General features: G+C 50.4%; 1 protein-coding gene across 1 annotated transcript; it reads left to right on the top strand.

Annotated features, from left to right (window-relative positions):
• Window positions 1-3,967: 3,967 nt before the first annotated feature.
• On the top strand, window positions 3,968-4,453 carry LOC135577815 (olfactory receptor 14J1-like; the record flags this gene model as incomplete). The annotated part of the gene is made up of 1 exon (XM_065047936.1): window positions 3,968-4,453. A coding segment is annotated over one exon (486 nt), but the record flags the coding sequence as incomplete, so codon positions are not given.
• Between the last annotated feature and the right edge of the window lie 20,368 nt (window positions 4,454-24,821).

Below are 24,821 nucleotides of genomic sequence, written 5' to 3'. Positions count from 1 at the left end.
CTCCACTTTCCATCCCTGACTGTTCCATCCTGACCAACTCTTTCTGGTTTGTAAGTGTGAAGTCCCACAGGGCACCTCACCCCACTGACTCCTCAGTCACCGATGTCAAGAAGATGTTGTCAATGGGTTCCAAACCCTCCTGGAATGCTGGTACCTTGCCGATATTGGGATATCTCAGGTTTGCCACGAGGACATGGCCTGGAAACATGAGGCTTCTTTCATTTGTCTGAAGGAGGCCTCATCTCATTCCTCTTCCTCATCAGTGAGTCTGTACCTGATGTCCAGTCACCTCAACATTGCCCATGTTGTTCTGCCCTCTCATGCTGACTCCTCAACCTTCAGCTGACATTGTCTGTCCCCAGGCAGAGCTCCACGCATTCCTGCTGGTCTCTCATATGAAGGGAAACTTCCCCTCAAAGTCCAGACCTCTGACATTATGAGTATCAGACGCCCAAGGCCCCACAGTTTCTGCAGGAGATGGTATTTGTAGTGCCCTTCAACTCCACATCCTGGTATCTTGGGAGAGACACCCTTATCAGGATAAGCCGTCTGCATGCAAACATTATGAGCTGAACAAATGGAGCTTCAGTCAAGGGAGAGTGCAGACCTTGAGAAAATCTGGTGTTCACCCATCAGAAAGCTCTAAAGATTTAAAAAGGGAAGTGACCAGTTCTGTATCAGGGCAGGAGAACAACCCCATCCATCAGGACAGAGCAGGACCTGACACGCTGAGCAGTGACCCTGAGGAGAAGGGCCTGGGCACTACAAGGTCCCCACACCAGCCCGTGGTGCACGCTCACCATGAACAAGGCAGCTGCACACGGGGCTGCATGAGGAGGAGCGTGGGGACCCAGACACCTGCAGTTCTCATCCCATTCGGTTCAGCACTGGTGTGACCCACACACACGCGTGTGTGCCAGTGTGCGGCTTCCCAGTTTGGAGCAGCAGGGAGGAACTGCAGAGTGCAGGGCTGTGCCAAGGCAGGTTCAGCACCTTGTGCACATGGTGTGGGGTGCTGAGGGACCTGGGCTGCTTTGGCCCAGCAGCGCTGGGGAGGCTGCAGCAGTGCAGGAGTAGCCTGAGAGTGCTTGAAGGGCGGTTTCAGAGATGGAGGATGTTTCTCCACAGTGGGAAAGAGCATGAGAAAGAAATAATGGCCAAAGTGCGGCTGGGGAGGTCCAGGCTGGACATGAGCAGAAAGGAATGTGATGGAAGGGCAGTGCTGTGGGGGAGCAGGTCAGCAGAGGGAGTCTGCATCAGCCCAAGGCTTTGTGCTTCAAGGACCAGCTGGGGAGGATGGAGAGATCTCAGCAAAGGAAGGAAGATGCTCAGACAAGAGCAAGGTGGGGCAGCAGGGGGGATGTCTCCAGCCTGCAGGGACAGAGGTGCAGGGGATGCCACAGCACAGGACAGGCTGTCGTGGAGATGATCAAGGGATGTAAAGAGGCTGAAAGCCCCACCAGACATGAGCTCCTTCTCCCCTTGGCTGTGGCTGTTGTCTGCACCTCTGATGCCTGTGAGGAGACACCTTGTCCTTGCAGCACAGGGGCCTCATGGCCTCCTTGTCCCAAGGCAGGAACCTGGGAGGGGTGGGACCATAGTCCTGCCCTTGGCCTTGCACAGCCCCACATCACACTGTCCCAGGAAGGGCCCTGGGCAACGTGGGAGGGACAGGATCTGACTCCCCAGGGTTGGGGGTCAGGGCTTAGTTCTTTGGTTAATGAAACACATCCAGGTTTACGCAGCATCAGAGAGACCTTTACTTTGCTTTTCCTGACCTGTCATAATTGCCTCCAGTTACTTCTCTAACCAGATCCTGGGAACAGTTTCTCAGTTGTGTCCCTCAGTGTGACCAATTAACATTACAAGAAACTTTGGAGTTTACATTTGACTTTGACTTCCTGAGAAGTTTCTTCAGCTTCCCCTCAGGGTCTGAGGTCCATGGACTCAGCACCAAAGCCACCAGAGGGGTCATTAAAGTGCCTTGGGCTGCTCCTGTGCTGCTGAGCTGGGCTGGGCTCCTGGGACACAGGGAGCTCATGGCAGTGGCAGCGCTGCAGAGAGACAGCTCTGCCCAGGAGCAGCTCCTCTGCACACGCAGCAGGGCTGAGGGCTCTGCCTGGGGATCTCAGGAGACGAGCAAGGCAGAGAGAGATTAAAGGTGGTCAGGACTGGGAGGATGACTGAGAGCTCACTGGAGGAGAAACCTTTGCAGCCCTCGCCATGGTAAGTCTCTGGGTGCAGGGCAGTGCAGCTGTAGCTCCTGGAGGCATCTCCTGAACCTGGCACAGGCACAGCTTGTGGGGTCTGTAAGGACGGGGCTCTTGTCAGGCCATGTTGAACAGCTGTGAAGCCGGGTGAGCACCCAGGGGTGCCCAGGGCTGTCCTGCAGAGCAGGGTCCCTGCACCCCAGGGCTGTGCCGGGCAGGGACTCTGCCGCCTGCCAGGGTCAGCGCTCAGCCTGCCCGGGAGATCCCATGGCAGCAGCTGTGGGTGGAAGGAGCGACCCCCGGCAGGGCAGGCAGGGAGCTTGTGGGGTTGAAGGGGGCTGTGTGGGTCAGGGCTGCTCAGAGCTCCAGATCCCCCCACAGACATGGCAGAGGGTCCTTCTGAACAACAACATCAACACAGGAACAGCTGCAAGGGAAGGAGTCTGTGCTTTCAGTTTTCCACTCTTGCTCGTCTGGGTGTGCAGTGGGAGATGGGGATTTATTTCTCTCTTTGGAGCAGACACTGAGACCCCACTTCTCGTTAGGACGTGTCTGAGCTGCTCCTGAGCCCCTGCACACACAGAGCTGCCCCTGGGCAGTGCCAGGAGGTGTGAGCAGGACAGAGCTGAGCACACAGCGGGTGGGACGGGGTCTGTGACACTGACAGGGAGTAGACCAGGAACAGACACACAGCTGCAGGCAGTACAGACGTGGGCAGGGAGAAGGAGCTCCTACCAGATATGCCAGGGGCGGGATTTAGGAACCCCCTGCAATCACCCGCAGTTCAGACACATTTCCCAGTGCAACCCCTGGTCTCCTCTCCTCCCCAGCAGACCCTCTGCCCCAAAGCCATGGGGTCCAGGTCACGAGTCTCCACCTCAGCAGCTGGACCTCCAGGTGAAGGGTTCCTGCAACGTGGTACTCAAAAAAGGTGCTAAAGGTACTTGCTCTACAGTGTCATTATGTGAGTGGCAGCAGCACAGCCGGGTCAGGAGAAGGTTCCACAGCATGCCCGTCTGCCTTTCTGTCCTTGCTTTATTTTCTGGTAGCACTGCAGTGTTCTTCCCCGTTTCTCCACCTGTCCCTGGCGCTCTTGCTCTCTGGGGTTGGGGTGCGAGTGGGGGTCAGTTTTTGTTCTGACACCAACACAGGGGGTTTTGACCCAAAGGTGTGTTCACGGAAACCAGATGCCCAAGCTGCATTTTAAACTGTGATGAACAGTTTTTCTCAATTGGTAGAAAGAGAGAACGAGCGGAAACATCCCTCCATCAGGAAGGGGGTTTTCCATGAGAAACAGCCTGTTTATTTTCCTCAGAGAAGTCTCCCCTAACCTGTCACTGTCTTTTCCTCCTATGACAGGTCCTCATGCCCACAGGCAGCCAATGTCCAACAGCAGCTCCATCAGCCAGTTCCTCCTCCTGCCGTTCACAGACACACGGGAGCTGCAGCTCTTGCACTTCTGGCTCTTCCTGGGCATCTACCTGGCTGCCCTCCTGGGCAACGGCCTCATCATCACCACCATAGCCTGGGACCAGCACCTCCACACCCCCATGTACTTCTTCCTGCTCAACCTTTCCCTCCTCGACACGGGCTCCATCTCCACCATTCTCCCCAAGTCCATGGCTAATTCCCTCTGGGATTCCAGGGCCATCTCATACTTGGAATGTGCGACGCAGCTCTTTTTGTTTCTTTTCTTGATCACAGCAGAATATTGTCTCCTCACAGTCATGTCGTACGACCGCTACGTTGCCATCTGCAAACCCCTGCACTACGGGACCCTCCTGGGCAGCAGAGCTTGTGTCCACATGGCAGCAGCTGCCTGGGCCACTGGGTTTCTCAATGCTCTGCTGCACACGGCCAATACATTTTCACTGCCCCTGTGCAAGGGCAATGCCCTGGGCCAGTTCTTCTGTGAAATCCCCCAGATCCTCAAGCTCTCCTGCTCACACTCCTACCTCAGGGAACTTGGCCTTATTGTGGTCAGTGTCTGCTTAGCATTTGGCTGTTTTGTGTTCATTGTGGTGTCCTATGTGCAGATCTTGAGGGCCGTGCTGAGGATCCCCTCTGAGCAGGGACGGCACAAAGCCTTTTCCACCTGCCTCCCTCACCTGGCCGTGGTCTCCCTGTTCCTCAGCACTGTCATGTTTGCCTACCTGAAGCCCCCCTCTATATCTTCTCCTTCCCTGGACCTGGTGGTGTCTGTTCTGTACTCGGTGGTGCCTCCAGCAGTGAACCCCCTCATCTACAGCATGAGGAACAAGGAGATCAAGGATGCCCTGAGGAAACTCATATCTTAGTGTTTTCTGAAGCAATGTACTGCCCATCTGCTTCTACACAGGAGTTTTAATGTAGCTAATTACAGGCTCAACCTGTCATCTGGATTTTCTGTTGTTATTTGTTATTTTCTTATTGCGATGATGTTTTCAGCCCCTTTTTAATCCACTGTCTGCTTTTCTTTTATAGCCACTGGCTGTTTAAATGAGGAACAGTACACTTCTTGTCTCTAACCAAAATAAAGATTCCTGTAGTGACTTGTTTTTCACTATATCCTTCCTGCAAGGCCTTTTTGCACATTCAGGGACAGTTCCTGTGCGTGGGTGGAGGGGAAAACAGCTCTGGCATGGCAGCATCCGCGAGGGAGCAGCAGCGCTTTTTCTTCCAGAGCTGTTCTGGTTCCACTCCCACACTCTCCTTCTCATCCCTGGTGTTGGTGCAAGGCCTGAGTGCTCTGGCAGCTTGGTCACCGTCCTGCTGTGTGTCAGTGCTGTGGGCGCAGGCAGGGACAGGCAATGGGCACTTGTGTGACAGAGCTGGCCTCAGTAACAGTACTTCCACAAGAAAAAGTGATCTTTTTTGGGTGGTGCATGATGGTTTATATCTTCTTGCAATGTTTCTCTCAAGCATATTCCTACAAAAGTCACTCACAGATGAAACACCGGTGTGCAGCTGAACAGTGTGTGTGTGCAGGGCTGGCACACAGCAGTGTCCTCTCACAGCCAGGCTCCTGCCAGAGACCTGCAGGACCAGCAGAGCAGGGGCTGGGCTGTGCCCCTGTGCACTGGACACCCCATGGAAGGAGCCTCAGGTCAATCATCATGGACTGGCCCCTCACAACCACCATTTTCAATACTGGCCTTTCACCCAGAGAATCTGTTCTTCCCTCCATGGGTGGACACTCAATGAATAGTTCAGCAGTCTGTGTTGCTTTGTACAGATGGGATGTGAGCACGCACACCATGGATGTGAGGTGACATGAACACGAGTGAGCACAAACACCATCAACTGTTCCTTGGGGTTCCATGAAAACCTGTGGCACACACAAGGTCCTGAGGTCTCTTCCTGTTGGAAGTAACACCCCATGGGAAACTGCCTGAATGCAGCACTGGGTTGTGCTTCCTTAATTGAGCTCCCCGTGTCCATTCCTCATGATGTGGGACATCTCAGATTAGTGCAGAGCAGGGTGACTCACCATAGCTGAGGTGTCTCCCACCCCTCTGGAGTGGCAACGGGAGGCCAGAGGGACAATGTGACTCCTGCCTCTGTGTGTAAAAGGGACAGACTGTCTCTGAGCATCCCTGGGTGCAGAAGGGGTCCTGAGACCAACTCAGATATGGAGTCCTGATGGAACCCTGGCATTTCTGTGTGTGACTCCAGGAACAAACCTCAGTGTCCCAGTGAGATTCATCTCAGCTGCTGGGACAGGCTCTTTGCAAGTGCTCCTGTCTGCTGTCACCCTTGCCTGTGATTCTGGGTTGTGCTCTCAAAAGTAAGACAAAGTGGTAAGAGGGTTTCTGAGGTCTTGGAAAAGGCAGATATCGAACCCATCTGCATGAAAAGCATGAAGGAGAATTAATGGCTGGTCAACCTGCTGCCATACCCAGAATTTTGCAGGGTCACAGACATGGTGTTCCTTGGTGTCCTAGTAGCCAGATCAGTGATCTCTGGGCTGGAGAATTGGAAGCTGGGTGGGGAGTTGGCTCGACAATCAAGCCAAATGTCATCAGCGGTACAAAGCCCTCTGTGCAGCCAGTTACTAGTAGAATCCCTCAGTGACCAGCACTTGGACCAACACTGTTAAACGTCTTTATTCTCCCTCTCTATGATGTGACGAGTGCACTTTCAGCTTCTCTGTGGTGAGGCATATTTGTGAGGAACCCTTGAACAACCTCGCCTGGTTCACCCTGCCTGGAGCAGGACAGTGAGACAAGTGAGATAAGGGCTTTCTTCAAACCTCAAGTTATTCTGAGATTCAATGAGTCTTTCCCTTGGAGAGGATTTTGAAGGTAGAATAGGCAGAGGAAGAATAAAAAGAATAAAAGACAGAAAAGGAGTTCTAAATGTTGTCAACAAAAAAACAGCAGTTCCTCTGAAGAGTGTTTTTCAACTCAAATCTCTAGTAGGGAATATATTTGATAAATTTGATAAAACAAGTATACTTTTATCTGATCAGGGCCTGGGCCATAAAAAAGGTGATGGATAGTTACCCTATTATGAGTTCAGTTGTGTCTCAGACACTCATAATCCAGTCAGAATCCTGTGGCTGTAAAGGGGACAGTGAGGTCAGTTCTGTCTCTGGTGGTGACAGCCCAGCAGCAGGGACACGGCTGGGAAAGAACCTCAGTCTAAGTATGACAGATCCTACTCAGGAAGAGATCTTGGAGACAGGTTGTCACATCCATCCCACCTGAGAACATGACGGGACAGCAGCAGGGACATGGTCGTGTGTATCAGAGAAGCTGAAAGGCCAGCAGCACTCATGGGATTTAGGAAATCATGGTGAGATTACTTCTCTCTGGTCAACTGCAAGACGACTAGAAGAATAACAGGTTGGGATCTCTGCTTGATGGGCAGTTTCTGAGGTGGTGAAGCTTTCTCAAGTAGTGGGAAAAAGCAGCAGAGAAAAAAAAACAAAGCCACTAAGTGCAGATGGGGAAGTGGAGACTGGATATCAGGAGTTAAAAATGTCACTGTAAGAGCAGTGCTGTGGGGCAAGAGGTGACCCAGAGGGAGCTGGATCAGCCCATGGTTTGTGTGCCAAAGAGCAGCCAGTGAGGGTGCAGACACAGCAGTGAAGGTGCAGAAATGCTGGGTGAGAGCAGGTGGGGAAGCGAGATGGGTGTCTGCAGCCTGCAGGGAAAGAGGGGCAGGGGTAGCACCGTGTAGAACAGCCTGTGGTGGAGATGGCAAAGGGCGCTGTAAGGCTGGAAGGGACCCACAGAACCCAGGTCTGTGTCCCCTTGGCCAGGGCAGTTGTCTCTACCACTGAGGCCCAGGAGAAGACATGTTGTCCTCATGGCACTGGGGCCTCGGTGCCTCCTTGCAGCCCCATGGGGAAGCTGGAAGTTGTTGTCCCAGTGTTGTCCTTCCCTGGGCCTTGCACACCCACATCCCACGGTCCCAGGAAGAGCCCTGAGCCATGTGTTTACATCTCATCTGTACAATGAAAACATAGATTTTTGACCTAGTGTTTCATAGAATCATTTTAAATTTTAAGTTTCATTTCATTTAATTATATACATAGTAGTAGTATATTATACTATTTTTATTGTCTTATTAAAATGCTATTTCTGAACCCACGGGTTTCTCCATTTCCTTTGGTTATCTTCCATATCGCACTTAATAGGTTGGAGGAGTACGTGAGCAGCTATTGTGGTCTTAGTTGCTGGCTGGGATAGAACATTGAGAGGGAAGGATAATAGTGGCTCAAGAACTCTTGAAAATCACTTTCCAAGGTGATGGCACTTTTTTTTTTTTTGTATTGGGAAACAGCATGAGAAAGGAAAATGATCAGAAACTGCAGCTCTGGATGTCCAGAGTGGAGCTCAGGATAAAGAAATGTCATTCTGAGCGCAGTGCTGTGGTCATTCAGAAGGACTCTGGATCAGCCATGGCTTTGTGTTTCCAGGAACAGCGGGTGAGGATGGAGAGACAGCAGCACAGGTGGGGACACACTGGGCTGAGAACAAGGTGGGGAAGCACATGGGGTGTCTGCAGCCTGTGGGGAAACAGCCACAGGCCTGGGACAGTGCAGGATGGACTGTGGTGGAGATGGCCAAGGGTGACACTGGATGTCCCTGCAAGAGCCAAGGTCTTTGTCCCCTTGGCTATGGCTGATGTCCCTGCCACTGAGGCCTAAGAAGAGACACATCATTGTCATGGCCATGGCTCCCCATTGCCTCCTTGCACCCCCATACAGGCCAGGAGGTGTCACACCATTGTCCTGCACTGGGCATCGCACTCCCCACAGCCCCAGGAAGAACCTGACTCACACGTGAGGGACAGGATCTCCCTTCCCAGGGGCAGGGGCTCAAGGCTTGGCCATTGTCCTTCATCAGACAAACCAAGGGCTTTCTCAGCATCAGAGCTGCTGCACTTTGCCTTTGCCTGATGCAATCACTGCCTCCAATAATCTGCTCTAACGAGTCCCTGGGGAGGCTTTGTCAGTAACAGCCCTCAGTGGGCCCATTAATGCTTCAAGGTACTTTGGAGTTTGTTCTGACTTGGACTTCTTGAGCAGATTCTTCAGCCTGTCCTTGGTATCTGAGGTTCATGGACTCAGCACCAAATCCGCCACGGGGCTCATTAAAAGAGAGAAAGCCCTAACGAGCAATGTTTCTTTCCGTAATATTATTCAAATCTTCCAGACTTGCAGAACTAACTGGAGAGGTTTCAATGGGACACTTGCTGATGAAGATTTCAAAGAAGATTTAATAAAGGAGGGTTTTTTCTTTCCAGGGTGTTTTCTGTCATTTTTCAGTGTATAGAAGAAGCGACAGCAGCATTCTACACTGGACATTGATCCCGAGGGTCCCTGAAGACATCTGGACAGGCAGGAGAACAGTCCTTGAGGCTGGACACTGTATGGACAACCTGGCTCCTCACCCCCACCCCCAGTCTGCTGGTTCCCTCATTGGCCACCAGAGATTGCATCACTTTTCCTACATCAGACTTCTCCACTGAGCTCTGCAGGAGATGCTGCAGCTCCTGTGCACCAGCTCCACCTGCTCTGCTGGGCAAACACTGCACAGTTTAATAAACAGCAAAACACTTTCCTCAGCTGTGTGTGTAAGCTGGATCTGATGAGGTCCACCATCCACAAGGGAAACCCACGCAAGAACTGGTTTAGACAGAGAGATAGGAGAGGATAGAAATAAACACAATGAACGTGTTGACTGCCATGTTAATTAGAGCTCTGAAGAACGGGGCAAGTTTGTAACTCCCTGAAGCTCAAAGCAGAAACCAGACAGTTGAGAGGCCACTGAATGACCAAAGAGCAAGTGGAGGAGAAACCTGAGAGCACTGGGAAGGGCAAACGTCCAGACAGTGCTGGAAAGTTGTCCTTGGACAGGGACATTTAATCAGGAGAGGTGGGAACTCCTGAATGACGAGGGAGATGAAGTAATGGAGTGTTGGTAATAGAAGTACAGGGGAAGACCAGTGTTTCTTCTCCAATCCTTAGTACACTTCCAGACAGACATCAGTCATCAGCTGTCTCACCATAAACAGCCAGGGCCATTTTAGGGGCCCAGTGTACCTGAGGTGCTGGCCTGGGATTGGCATCTCTCACACAGGACCTGGGGAGACCAGAGCACCTTGCAGTGCAGGTGGAGCCTGGGCAGGGGTTCCCGGGGCATCTACACTGGCACCAGGTGTTTGTGTCCCTGGAGCTGAAGACATTTGTGTCCTAAACCCATGCCCAGTTCTGGAGAACTCATTCATTTCCAAAGAAAAGAGACTCCCCTACAAAGACTTTAAAATAAATAAATAAATAAATAAATAAATAAATAAATAAATAAATAAATAAATAAATAAATAAGCAAATAAATAAATACGTAAGTAAATAAATAAATAAGTAAGTAAATAAATAAATAAATAAATCAGTAACTAACTAACTAACTAAATAAATAAGTAAATAAGTAAATAAATACTTAAATACATACATGAATAAATAGAAAGAAAGAAAGAAACAAACAAACAAACAAAGAAACAAAGAAACAAAGAAAGAAACAAACAAAGAAGGTTGACACGTTCATTTGCTTTGGATCTTTGTCTTCAGTTCTTCTTATTTTAATATCCGTTGACATCAACTGACATCTGATGGGCCTGCAGGCATGAAGCCAAGATCATGTTGTGTCTTGCACAGCGCCCCATGCCCTCTGAACCTTCCCTGCCCAGGACTCCTCACACGTTGCCCAGAGCGAGTCACACTGAGGGGTTGGCTGGTTCACTGGCTGAGATGTTGGTTTAGATGGTCACCTACAGCACAGGTGGATCCTGCCCCATCATCGCCTGCTCTGCTCCAGTCTGAAACAGAGCCCAACATCACAATGGGATCATGAGAGAACTGAGGTTGAAGGGACCTCAGGAGTCTGCAGTCCAACCTGTCACCAACTGGGCCACACCAAGGTGTTCAAGCCTTGATTCAATCAGAGCTTTAGCAGGACTAGAGAAGTGATCATCCCTTTGTACTGGGCACTGGTGAGGCTGCACCTTGAATCCTGGGGTCAGTTTTAGGCCCCTCATGGCAAGGAAGACATTGAGGTGCTGGAGAGAGTTCAGAGGAGGGTGACAAGGCTGGTGAAGGGTCTGGAGCACCAGTCTGACGAGGAGCGGTTGAGGGAGCTGGGGCTGTTCAACCTTGAGAACAGGAGGCTGAGGAGAGACCTTATTACTCTCTACAGCTGCCTGAAAGGAGGTTTTATCATGGAGGGTGTTGGTCTCTTGTCCCAAGTAGCAAGTGATAGGACAAGAGGAAATGGCCTCAAGTTGCACACGGAGAGGTTTAGATTGGATATGAGGAAAAAATTCTTCACGGAAACCACCAGTGATGTTCCTCAGGACTCAGTCCTAGGGCCAGGTCTGTCCAATATTTTTATCAATAATCTGGATGCAGGAATTTAATGCACCAGTAGCAAATTTTCTGATAATACCATCCTCGGAGGTGCTGATGACTATCCTGAGGGACAAGGAGCCTTGCAGAACGATCTAGATAGATTGGAGCATTAGGCAATGATCAACAGTATAAAATCTAACAAGTCCACCTGCCGGATTCTGCACCTGGGATAAAGTAATGCCAAGCACAAGTCTAAATGGGGAGAGGATTGGCTGGAGAGCAGCCCTGCAGAAAGGAGCCTTGGGGCGCTGGTTGACAGGAGGCTCAACAAGAGTCAGCAGTGTGTGCCCTGGCAGCCAAGAGTGCAAATCCCATCCTGGGGTCCATCAGACAGAGCAGAACCAACCGCTCAAAGGAGGTGATTATCCTGCTGTATTCAGAGTTGCTGTGGCCTCACCTTGAGTGCTGTGTGCAGTTCTGGGCCCCACGATTTGACAAGGATGTTGAAGTATTCCAATGTATCCAGAGAGCAACAAAGCTGGTGACCGACCGGAAGGCATGTCCTCTGAGGAGCGGCTGAGCAATCTGGATTTCTCTAGTTTGGAGAGAAGGAAGCTGATGAGCAAGCTCATTGCCCTCTAAAAGTTCCTGAGGAGGGAAGTGTATAGGGAAGTGCTGGTCTCTTGTCCCTGGTATCCAGTGACAGGACATGTGTGAATGGTGCAAACCTGGGTCAGAGGAAGTTCAGACTTGACCCTCTACTGAGAGTGTGGTCAAATACTGGAACAGACTTCTGAATGATAGGATGAGGGGCAACGGGCACAGCATAGGAGGTCCCATCTGAATATTAGGAAAAACCTCTTAACTGTGAGGGTGCCTGATCACTGGAACAGGCTGTCCAGAGAGGTTGTGGAGTGTCCTCCTCTGGAGACATTCAAAACCCTCCTGGACACCTTCCTGTGCCATCTGCTCTGGGCGAACCTGCTTTAGCAGGTGGGTTGGGCTAGATGATCTCCAGAGGTCCCTTTCAAGCCCAACCATTCTGTGATTCTGTGACAGCTGGTTGATGCCCCAAGCCTCAGCATTCAAGAGGCATTTGGCCAATGCACTTACTACCCTGTTTTAACTTTAGATCAGCCTTGAATTGGTCATGCAGTGGGACTAGATGGTCATTCTAGGTCCCTTACACCTGAACTGTGTCAAAGGCTTTACTGAAGTCAAGGTAGACCACATCCACCGCCCTGCCATCATCCATCCACCTTGTTACCTTCTCATAAAAGGCTATGAGGTTGGTCAAGCACGACTTACTCTTGGTAAAGCCATGCTGGCTGTTCCGTTACTTTCCCAGGGACAGAGGTGAGGCTGACCGGTCTATAATTACCTGGGTCCTCCTTCTTGCCCTTTTTGAAGACTGCAGTGACATTTGCTTTCCTCCAATCCTCGGGCACCTCTCCCGTTTCCCAAGACTTGGCAAAGATGTTGGAGAGTGGTCCAGCAATTACTTCAGCCAGCTCCCTCAGCACCCGCGGGTGCATCCCATCCGGACCCATGGATTTATGGATGTCCAGACTATTTAATTGCTCCCTAACCCAGTCCTCATCGACTAAAGCAAACTCCTCCATTGACCTGGCTTCATCGGGGGTCTCAGGGGTACAGGGCTCCCCAGGACAGCCCCCAGCAGAGTAGACAAAGAAGGCTTTCAGTAATTCTGCCTTCTCTGTATCTTCTGCCACCAGGGCACCCACCCCGTTCATCAGTGGGCCTACATTGCCTCTGGTATTAGTTTTATCTGCTATGTATTTGAAACAGTTCTTCTGGCTGTCCTTGACCCCTCTCGCCATCTGTAATTCTAGGAGGCCTTGGCTATCCTAGCTGCCTTCCTACATCCTCTAACAGCAGCCTTATATTCTTCCCAAGTGGCCAGCCCCTGCTTCCACGACCTGTAAACTCTCCTCTTCTGCTTGAGCATACCCAACAGGTCAGTGTTCAACCACACAGGCCTCCTGGCTCCCTTCCTTGACTTCCTACGTGTGGGGATGCTCTGATCCTGAGCGTGGAAGAAGCAATCTCTGAATGCAATCCAGCTATCTTGGGCCCCTTTTCCTTCAAGCAGTCTTGCCCATGGGATTTCCCCCAGCAATTGCTTGAAAAGGCCAAAGTTAGCCCCGCTAAAGTCCAGGGTTGCAATTGTACTTGCTCTTCTGTTCCTGCCACACAAGATGCTGAACTCCACCATCTCGTGGTCACTGTAGCCCAGGCAGCCCTCAACCTTTACTGCTTCGACCAGACCCTCCTTGCTAGTGAGGATGAGATCCAGCAGTGCACCTCTCCTGGTCGGCTCCTCCACCATCTGCATGAGGCAGTTCTCACCGATGCACTGGAGGAACCTCCTGGACTGTGGCTGGCTGGCTGAACGGTCCTTCCAGCAAACATCAGGGAAGTTAAAATCCCCCACAACAACCAGGGCCTGTGACTGTGAGGCCACTCTCAACTGCCCATAGAAGGCCTCATCAACTTCCTCAGCCTGATCTGGTGGCCTGTAACAGACGCCCACAGCAGTGTCACCCCTGCCAGCCTGCCCCTTGATCCTGACCCATACACTCTCAACTCGCTCGCCATCCACTCCTGGGCAGAATTTAGTACACTGTAGTTGCTCTCTCACATAGAGAGCAACTCCACCACCACGCCTGGCTGGCCTGTCTTTCCTGAAAAGGGCATAGCCATCCATGACCACATTCCAGTCATGAGAACTGTCCCACCATGTTTCTGTAATTGCCACCAGATCATAATCTCCCGACCGAACACAGGATTCTAACTCCTCCTGCTTATTCCCCATGCTGCGTGCATTGGTGTGCAGGCATTTCAGGGAGCGAGCAGAGCACACCAGTTTATCCCTGGGGGCATAGGAGGCCACCCGGTCCTCATCAGTTTTAGAATGCTGCCCCACTGGAACAAGCCCAGCTACAACCCCATCCCCCTTCGAGCCTAGTATCTAGGATACTGTGTCCAGGATGCTGTCTCTGGGATGCTGTATCTAGGATGCTGTATCTGGGATGCTGTATCGGGGATGCTGTATGTAGGATGCTGTATCTGGGATGCTGTATCTAGGATATACCATCTGTGATGCTGTATATAGGATGTTATATTTTGGATGCTATATCTAGGATGGTGTACCTGGGATGCTGTACCTAGGATGCTGTATCGGATATGGTGTACCTGGGTTGCTGTGTTTAGGATGCTGTATCAGGAATGCTACATCTAGGATGCTGTATCTAGGGTGCTGTATCCGGGATCGTGTATCTGGGATGCTATATATAGGATTCTGTATTGGGGATCCTGTATCTAGGATGCTGTGTATAGGATGCTGTATCGGATAAGTTGAATCTGGGTTGCTGTGTTTAGGATGCTGTATCTAGGATGCTGTATCTAGGATGCTGTATCTGGGATGCTGTATCTGGGATGCTGTGTCTAGGATGCTGTATCTGGGATGCTGTATCTGGGATGCTGTATCTAGGATGCTGATTCTGGGATGCTATATCTGGGATTCTTTCTCTAGGATGCTGTATCTGGGATCCTGTATCTGCGATGCTGTATCTAGGATGCTGATTCTGGGATGCTATATTTAGGATGCTCTATCCGGGATGCTGTATCTGGAATGCTGTATCTAGGATGAACTATCTATGATGCTGTATCTGGGTTGCTGTATCTAGGATGCTGTATCTGGGATGCTCTATCTAGGATGCTGTATCTGGAATGCTGTATCTGGGATGCTGTATTTAGGATGATGTATCTAGGATGCTGTATCTGGAATGCTGTATCTGGGATGCTGTATCTGGGATGCTGTATCTGGGATGCTGTATCTAGGATGATGTATCTAGGATGCTGTATGTAGGATGCTGTATCGGGGATTCTGTATCTAGGATGCTGTATCTGGGATATTGTATCTAGGATGCTGTATCTGGGATTCTGTATCTAAAATGCTGTATCTGGGATGCTGTATCTGGGATGCTGTATCCTGTTCATTCATTAGCACTGCAGCAATCTGTTTTTATACGACGTGTCAACAGAGGCGATTGAAAAACCCCAGACAAACTTATTGAAGCCCACGGACCCCCCGCCCTCCCTGCCCCCCTCACCCTGAGCCCCACGATCAGCACCTGGTGCGGGAGAGGAGCAGAACTCGACAGACAGAACCAGAAATGCGACTGCGGGGAGAAGGAAACACCAAGGGAGCTACAGCTTCCTTAACGTTCCAAATCTGATGTCTTCCAAACCAAAGCTTGCGAGCGGCGGAGGAAAAAGCTGAGACAACTCAATGTGAGTGACAGACCATAGTTGACTTCATTGGTCCAGGGTACACATATTTATATAGATAACCTAGATAAAGCATCTTAGATACAGCATCCCAGATAAAGCATCCCGTATACAGCTTACTAGATACAGCACCCCAGATACAACATCCTAGATACAGCATCACAGATGCAGCATCCCAGATACAGATTCTGAGGTACAGCGTCCCGGATACAGCATCCTGTATACAGCATCCAAGATACAGCATCCTAGATCGAGCATTCCAGATACAGCATCCCGGATAGAGCATCCCGGATACAACATCCTATATACAGCATCCTAGATAAAGAATCCTAGAAACAACATCCCAGATAAAGCACCCCAGATACAACATCCTAAATACAGCATCCAATATTCAGCAACCTAGATACAGCATCGCAGACACAGGATCCCAGATCCAGTATCCTAGATACAGCATCCCAGATACAGCATCCCAGATACAGCATCATAGATATTGCATCCTAGATACAGCATCGCAGATACAGCATCCCAGATACAGCATCATAGATACAGCATCCCAGATACAGCATCCCAGATACAGGATCCCAGATACAGGATCCCCAATACAGAATCCCAGACACAACATCCCAGATACAGCATCCCAGATACATCATCCAGGATACAGCATCCTAGATACAGCATCCCAGATACAGCATCCCAGATACAGCATCCCATATACAGCATCATAGATACAGCATCCTAGATACAGCATGCTAGATACAGCATCATAGATACAGCATCCTAGATAAAGCATCCCAGATACAGGATCCCCGATACAGAATCCCGGATACAGCATACCAGATACAGCATCCTAGATACAGCATCCTAGATAAAGCATCCTAGATACAGCATCCTAGATACAGCATCCCAGATACAGCATCCTAGATACAGCATCCTAGATACAGCATCCCAGGTACAGCATCACAGATACAGCATCATAGATATTGCATCCTAGATACAGCATTCTAGATACAGCATCCCAGATACAGCATCCTAGATACAGCATCTCAGATACAGCATCCTAGATAAAGCATCATAGATACAGCATCATAGATATTGCATCCTAGATACAGCGTCCTAGATACAGCATCCCAGATACAGCATCCCAGACACACCATCATAGATAGAGCATTCTCGATAGAGCATCCCAGATACAGCATCCCAGATACAGCATCCTAGATACAGCATCTCAGATACAGCATCCAAGATAAAGCATCATAGATACAGCATCATAGATATTGCATCCAGGATACAGCATCCCAGATACAGGATCCAAAATACAGAATCCCAGATACAGAATCCTAGATACAGCATCCTAGACACAGCATCATAGATACAGCATCCTAGAGACAGCATCCTAGATACAGCATCCCAGATACAGCATCCTAGATACAGCATCCAAGAGACAGCATCCCAATTACAGCATCACAGACACAGCATCATAGACACAGCATCCTACATACAGCATCCCAGATACAGCATCCCAGATACAGCATCCTAGATACAATATCCCACATACAGCATCCTAGATACAGCATCCTAGATACAGCATCCCAGATACAGGATCCCAGATACAGGATCCTAGATACAGCATCCCAGACACAACATCCTAGATATAGCATCCCAGATACATCATCCCAGATACAGCAACCTAGATACAGCATCCCAGATACAGCATCCCATATACAACATCATAGATACAGCATCCTAGATACAGCATCCTAGATACAGCATCATAGATACAGCATCCCAGATACAGCATCCTAGATACAATATCCCACATACAGCATCCTAGATACAGCATCCCAGATACAGCATCCCAGATACAGGATCCCAGATACAGGATCCTAGATACAGCATCCCAGACACAACATCCTAGATACAGCATCCCAGATACAGCATCCCAGATACAGCATCCCATATACAACATCATAGATACAGCATCCTAGATACAGCATCCTAGATACAGCATCATAGATACAGCATCCCAGATACAGCATCATAGATACAGCATCCCAGATACAGCATCATAGATACAGCATCCTAGATACAGCATCCTAGATACAGCATCATAGATATTGCATCCTACATACAGCATCCTAGATACAGCATCCCAGATACAGCAACCCAGATACAGCATCATAGATACAGTATCCTAGACACAGCATCATAGATACAGCATCCCAGATACAGCATCCCAGATACAGCATCCCAGATACAGCATCCTAGATACAGCATCTCAGATACAGCATCCTAGATACAGCATCCCAAATACAGCATCCTAGATACAGCATCATATATATTGCATCCTAGATACAGCATCCTAGATACAGCATCATAGATACAGCATCCCAGATACAGCATCCCAGATACAGCATCCCATATACAGCATCCTAGATACAGCATCCCAGCTACAGCATCCTAGATACAGCATCCCAGATACAGCATCCTAGATACAGCATCCTAGATAAAGCATCATAGACACAGCATCCTAGATACAGCATCCTAGATACAGCATCATAGATACAGTATCCCAGATACAGCATCCCAGATACAACATCCCAGATAGAGAATCCTAGAAACAGCATTCTAGATACAGCATCATAGATACAGCATCCTAGATACAGCATCCTAGATACAGCATCCTAGATACAGCATCCCAGATACAGCATCCTAGATACAGCATCCTAGATACAGCATCCTAGATACAGCATCATAGATACAGTATCCCAGATACAGCATCCCAGATACAACATCCCAGATAGAGAATCCTAGAAACAGCATTCTAGATACAGCATCATAGATATAGCATCCCAGATACAGCATCATAGATACAGCATCCTAGATACAGCATCCTAGATACAGCATCCCAGATACAGCATCCTAGATACAGCATCCTAGATACAGCATCCCAGATACAGCATCCTAGATACAGCATCCTAGATACAGCATCCTAGATACAGCATCATAGATACAGCATCCCAGATACAGCATCCCAGATACAGCATCCCAGATACAGCATCCCAGCTACAGCATCCTAGATACAGCATCCTAGATACAGCATCCTAGATACAGCATCCCACATACAGCATCCCAGATACACCATCCTAGGTACAGCATCCCAGATACAGCATCCCAGATACAGCATCATAGATATTGCATCCTAGATACAGCACCGCAGATACAGCATCCCAGATACAGCATCCCAGATACAGCATCCTAGATACAGCATCCTATATACAGCATCCCAGATACAGGATCCGCAATACAGAATCCCAGATACAGCATTCGAGATACAGCATCCTAGATACAGCATCCCAGATACAGCATCCTAAATACAGTATGTCAGATACAGCATCCCAGATACAGCATCATAGACACAGCATCCTAGATACACCACTAGATACAGTAAATTTTTTGGGGTTTTTCAATTTCGTCTGTTGACACGTCGTATAACAACTGATTGCTTCAGTGCTCATGAATGAACAGGAGGATGAGCAACAGGCTGCAGAAACTGTTTGGCTTTTGTTTTATTGTAAAATTATGATTTAACTCAAAAGCAATAAGATCTTGCAGTGGTCTTCTAATACCTAGTGACAGCTTTTTAATGTACCGGTTTGGAACTTTGAGATGATTTTGATATGAAGCGGCTGTTCCATTGTGGAATAGTGCAGGAGTAAACTCTTGCATTTCAGCATTCCTGGCAGATCTGCAGCTTGATAAAGACCTCAGGCTGTTTGGTTTAATCAGACTTTTGTAGATCCCACCTTCACTGGTCAAAGCACCGGCTGCCAATGTGTTTTCTGGTGTTGTCACTGCTTTCTGAGCAAAGACGGCAGAGGCAGCAGCTCTGCTGGTGGTGTCTGTTTGATTGAAACATGGGTATCTGCAGGAACTTTAACCTGAAAGCTCAGAAAGCTGTGGTCGGTGGTATATCTGTGTAATGTTTGTAGATTCTTCTGCAGATGTTCTTATGCCAGCGAGCACGGAACGTTTGTGAGTGTGACCTGCTGTTCGGTTAGAAGGAAGAAAGATGTGTGAGCTGCAGCAGCAGGAAGGCTGCAGCCGTGTAAGCCGGGGTGCAAACGGCACGAAACGGGCTGCAGCGGCGGAGCCCTCGGTCCCGGGCCGTCCCGGGCGGGCGCAGCCCGAGCGCTCCCGGCCCCGCTGCCGCTGACCCGCCGGGGCCGGGGCCGCGCTGCGGGCGGACAGCGCCGCTCTGCGGCCGCCGGCGGCTCCGGGCCGGGAGGGGGGGCGGGGCCCGGTGGCGGACGCGGACGGGATTGGCTCCTGCGCGGGATGGGCGGGGCCACGCTGCAGAAGCGCGCGGGCCGAGGAGCGCGTGCCGGCGGTGCGGCGGCGGGAGCAGCGCGCGAGGAGCGGCGGGGCCGGCGGTGAGCGAGGGGCGGGCGGACAGCGGGGAGACTGGACGGGGCCGCCCCGGTCCCGGCTGAGGGGGGAGGCTGGAGGGGGAGGGACGGGCTGGGTTCGGCAGGAGGAAGGCGAGGGGCAGCCAGCCGCAAGAGCGCGGCCCCGGGCCGGGCCGGGCAAGGGGCGAGGGGGAAACACGCGGGCGCCTGTGACGGAAGGGAGCCCCGGGCTGAGCGCTGCGCGGGGCTCGGGCGGGGCCGTGGGGCGGAGGGGGGAGCCCGCGGTGCCGCAGGGCAGAGGGAGGAAAGCGAGCGGGAGGGGGCAGCGCCGGGTCGGGAGCGGCGCAGGCGGGGCCGGGGCCGCCGTGGGGGCGCCAGGGGGCGCGAGGGGCGGGGGCGGCGCTGCCGCGGGGAGGGGCCGGGAACGGGGGGAGCGGCGGGAGCGGCGGAGGAGCCTGAGGGCGGGACGGCGCGGAAGGAGCTTGGGCGGGAAAGGCTGAGGGAGCTCAGGGAGGGGTGACATCGGGGAGGCTTTGGCGGGAAAGGCTGAGGGAGCTCAGGGAGGAGATGGCGTCGGGGAGGCTGCAGTGGGCAATGCTGAGGTAGCTCAGGACGGGATGGCACTCAGGTGTGGTTCCAAAGGGAAATGCTGAGGTACCTTGAGGAATGGACGCTGGGCTGGGAACTATGAACACATCAGGTTGGTTCAGAGAGTGTTCATGACAGAAATTTGTGCAGTGAAGGATTCCAGCAAAGAGAGGGAGAAGAGCCAAACTTAGATCAGGCCTCCTAGGCCGCCTGCAGGTTTGGGGACAGGGATGACGAGGTTGTTAATCCGGTCCTGACTGTTTCTTTCTCTGTCCCTCTCTTGCAGCACCTGACTGAATGGAGGAGCAAGTGGACGGGAAGCTCCTGCGCCACACACAGATCACATTTGTTATAAATAAGAGCCAATAAATCGATTCTGAGTCAATCAATCGATTTTATTTAGCAAGCGGTAATTAGGCAAAACAGCGCTGGGTGACCGGGGGAAGCTCAGTTCCGCCAACAGGCACACCACTCAACTTTTCGTGTGTGCTTATATATGTTATACGCTCGTTCACACGCTGGGAATTTCCGTCTCTGGAACTTTGAAATCTGTGGCACCATCCGGGAGTCCTGTTACCTGTGGCACCATCCGGGAGTCCTGTTACCTGTGGCACCATCCGGGAGTCCTGTTACCTGTGGCACCGTCCGGGAGTCCTGTTACCTGTGGCACCATCCAGGCAATCCAGGCATTGGCTTAACTACTACTACAAGGTTCTACAAAACATAATCAAACTTGCATAAGCGCAGTTACTGCTTACAACAGTATGCATAATATAATTGAATCCTACTCGATTTGTTCAACATTAGCAATTTTGACCATCAGTTATTACAATTTGTGCAGAAAGGGCAGTCACAGGACAGCACCCAATATGTCAAACTGATGCTGAGTGAAATGCCGTAAAGCCCTGATGAGTTCCCCCTGTGTCTGTGTCTCTCCTGGAAGGAGTCTGTCCCGAGAAGGGGATCCAGCTCCTGCCACTCTCTGCAGAGCCACATGAGGAGTGTCCATCACCTGGGGACACAAAGGGTGACGTTTGCCAGACCAGCCTTCATCTGAACCACTTAGATGTGTGCTTGTGGATGGGGTATGAAACCTTATAGTGCAAATGCCTATTTAATTGTCATAGTCAGAGGGGCTACAACAGATGCAGAGTACTGTTTTATAGATAATTATATATAAGTTTCTTTTTTTCTTTAACTGACATTCCTAGACGAATTCCACAAACACTTGAAGGATTATTCATGCCTTTAACATGATTATCCACAGAAGCCCCACCAGCTTTGCATCTCAGGAAATGGGATCCAGAGTCCAAGAGCAGGATGGTTTGGGCTCTGTGCTGGGATCTGGAAACTGAAACGTGCTCCCATCTCCCAGCCCCCTGCCCTCCTCAGTGAGGGTGTGAGACATTCTGCCAGCGAGGGCTGAACTCACAGCCATGACCAGTATCTTATGTCCAACTGCAGCCAATGGTGTCCTGCCAGCTCAGGATTGGAGCTTCCATTGCTGGAGGTGGTTAAAAGATGTGCAGATGTGGTGCATAGGGATATGGTTTAGTGGTGGACTTGGCAGTGTTTGATTTACGGTTGGACTCCGCGTTCTTAAGGGTCTTTTCCAGCCTAAATTATTCCTTGATTCTATGATTTGGGTTGAAACCATTTCAATCCCATCACCTCCAGCTTCCCTCAGAGGCTGCTGTTGTGTGGCACAACTGTCCTGGCTCTCCAGGCAGGTTGGGCACTGGGTTGGTGTCTGCATTGGCAGTTTTCCCCTTCTGGGGTAAAAGGCTGTTGAGCAGAGACAGTTGTAGAGATTTGGGTCTCAGGGGTTTGCAGCAATCCTGTCAAACTCTGAGCAGGATGAGCTTTGGAGCCCAGGAACAATGGAGATGCTCTGAAGGATGTTTGTGAACAGTGGTGCTGGCACTAGTAACAGTAACAGGGAACTCCTTATTCTCACTGATGATCATGATGAACTAAAGCTCTTTAATTTCATTCCTAACAGTCATTCTTGCTTTTCCAAACATCTACTACACCTCAGCAGTTGTGTCTTGAAAGAATTTCTTAGAACCATGCTTTTTCTCTCACTTCTTTTTTGTTATAGTCATTTAAAGAGTACACCTCTTGGACAGAATTACTCCCAAATTGTGCTTCTTTCATTATTTTTCTACCTTTTAATTATTTCTTATGTGGTGTGATGTGGAGGTTGCATAGAATAGTTTCTTTTTGAGACAAAGAAGGCCAAGGAACAGATCCCAGGTCAGTGCAAAGGCCCAAAGGAAGCCAGAATCTTTATGTGTGTGCACTGACACACACTGTCACCTGCATTTCCAGTCTCTGCAGTCCCAACAGTGCAGCAGAGTCTGCAGTTCTGAGCTCCCTTCATCTGCCCTGTGTGACACGTGTAAAATGGAACCACCCCAGTCCAATGGCTGGTTTTGATTCTCTTCACAGCCTGAAGCACCACATGGGTCAGGAGACAAGCCAGGATACCCATCCAGGACTCACATGCTTTTCAATTCAAGTTCAGGTGTTCCTGGGAATCTCAGGTGACAAGGCGTGCTGATTCCTGGGTTTCAGGAGCTGGTCAAGAGCCTCATCTCCATTTCTGTAATGATGGCTTTGCTGCCTGGCTGCTGTGCAGACTCCGTACATGGATGCTGACACCTGTTGAGCAACCTGCTCTGAAAGGATTAAAAAGGCAGGCATGAGGATAGAACCTGGGTGGGGGCAAATGAAAAGGGATGCACAAGATGTGGTCAGGGCTGTTTGGGGGCAATTGTAAAGCAGCCCTGCACCTCAGGTGGATTATTCCTGTGGTCAGGGAGAACCTGAGAGTTCTCGCTAAATTTAAAACATGAAGGAGATGAAGGGACAGCATCATTCAAGCTGAATGGAACCCCAGAAGGAGTCGTGACCAACCTCCTTCTCAAAGCAGGGTCAGACCAGATTACTCAGGGCTTTATCCAAACATAGTTTGGACGTATTCTGGGGTAGAGTGAATGCGCACTCCTGGGAAACAGCTTCCAGTGCTTGACTGTCCTCATGATGGGAAACTTTCTCCCTTTGTAGCACCTTTCCAAGCCCAACCACCCAAATTGGTGTTTACCCATCTACTGACAAAGACTGTGATATCTTTCCTTTGACACAAGAATATTGTGGGGTATGATGCTGAATGCCTTGCTGACTTCCAGGTAACAGACCACCACTGCTCTGCCCATGTCCAGCAACCCTGTCCTTTCCTCGCAAAAAGCAAAGAGGATGGACAGACGCAACATATCCTGGGTAAACCCCATCACTTTCTCTTCCAGACACCCAGAAATGGGGTCCCAGTGGACATGCTCTGGGGCACAGCCCTTAGTTCCCTGCTCACCCACTGGCCATTTTGAGAAGTGCACACACTGTGTGAGAGCTGCCAGTGGTCAGGGAGTCCCCCCAGTCTCCATGAGCTTTCACAGATGGTCTAGAGTGGCCTCACTGTGACATCGTCCTGCTGTCCCAGCTCCTGGGATGCTGCCCCTGCTGTCCCATAGACTGGAAAGGATTGTGTTAGTTCCAGTGACCCCTGACTTGATCCCCATGCACTGCTGCTTGTTCTCCACATTCCCGTCTCAAGTCACAGAGGCCTGGGACACATTGCTGGTGAAGAGGGAGGACAAGAGAACACAGGGATTCTCATCTCTTTCCCTTATTAAATTCATCAGTAGCTACAAACTGTCTTTGTTTCACCTTTAAGTGTTCCTGCAGTAGTAACAGCTCATTATGGGGCCCTTGAATTGCCTTACAGGTCTGGACTGAGCTTTGATCTGGACTGTTGCTGTGCTTGGAGGCTGCTGTCCTTGAGACCAGATGAACTCACTCCTGCCACCCTGCCTGGCAGTTCATTCCATCCGTGTCACAGCTCTGTCTGCAGCACTGACAGCTCCAGCTCCCCCAGTCAGGTCCCTGGCTGAGGACATTGCCTCACATCTGGGCTGAGCCACCCCAGCTGTGGCACCAGCCCAGCTCTGACCTGCCACAGGAAACCTGGTACCAAGTGTCCAAGAGCCCATGTGTGCAAAGGCTTTGAATCAGAGCACAGACATGACATGGCCAAAGACTGATGAATGTCTCTCTAGACCTAGGGGTGTAAAACCAGAACAAAATGCCTAAGTTCATTCAACTGAAGATATTCCTCCCCTAGCCTGGAGAAATTAGATACTTTGCTGTAACATTCCTTGTGTCCTGTCTAATGATGGGACAAGAAAGATGGTTGTCATACCAATTTATTTTTTAACATGAAAAATACAATGCTGGAAAGAAGTATCTCTGAAGAGGAGAGAGAATCAACATCACTGATTACTTCAACTTCGAAGTTGTGCCACTGGAGCCCCAGGGACACCTGGAGGAGCCCAGAGGGGACAGAGAAAGGGACATCATGGGCTGCTCCTGTGCTGCTGAGCTGGGCTGGGCTCCTGGGACACAGGGAGCTCA

The sequence above is a fragment of the Columba livia genome, unplaced genomic scaffold (genome assembly GCF_036013475.1).
Source record: "Columba livia isolate bColLiv1 breed racing homer unplaced genomic scaffold, bColLiv1.pat.W.v2 Scaffold_140, whole genome shotgun sequence".
Taxonomy (NCBI): domain Eukaryota; kingdom Metazoa; phylum Chordata; class Aves; order Columbiformes; family Columbidae; genus Columba; species Columba livia.
Note: the sequence above shows the minus strand (reverse complement) of the source record. Positions and strands in the feature narration are given on the sequence as shown.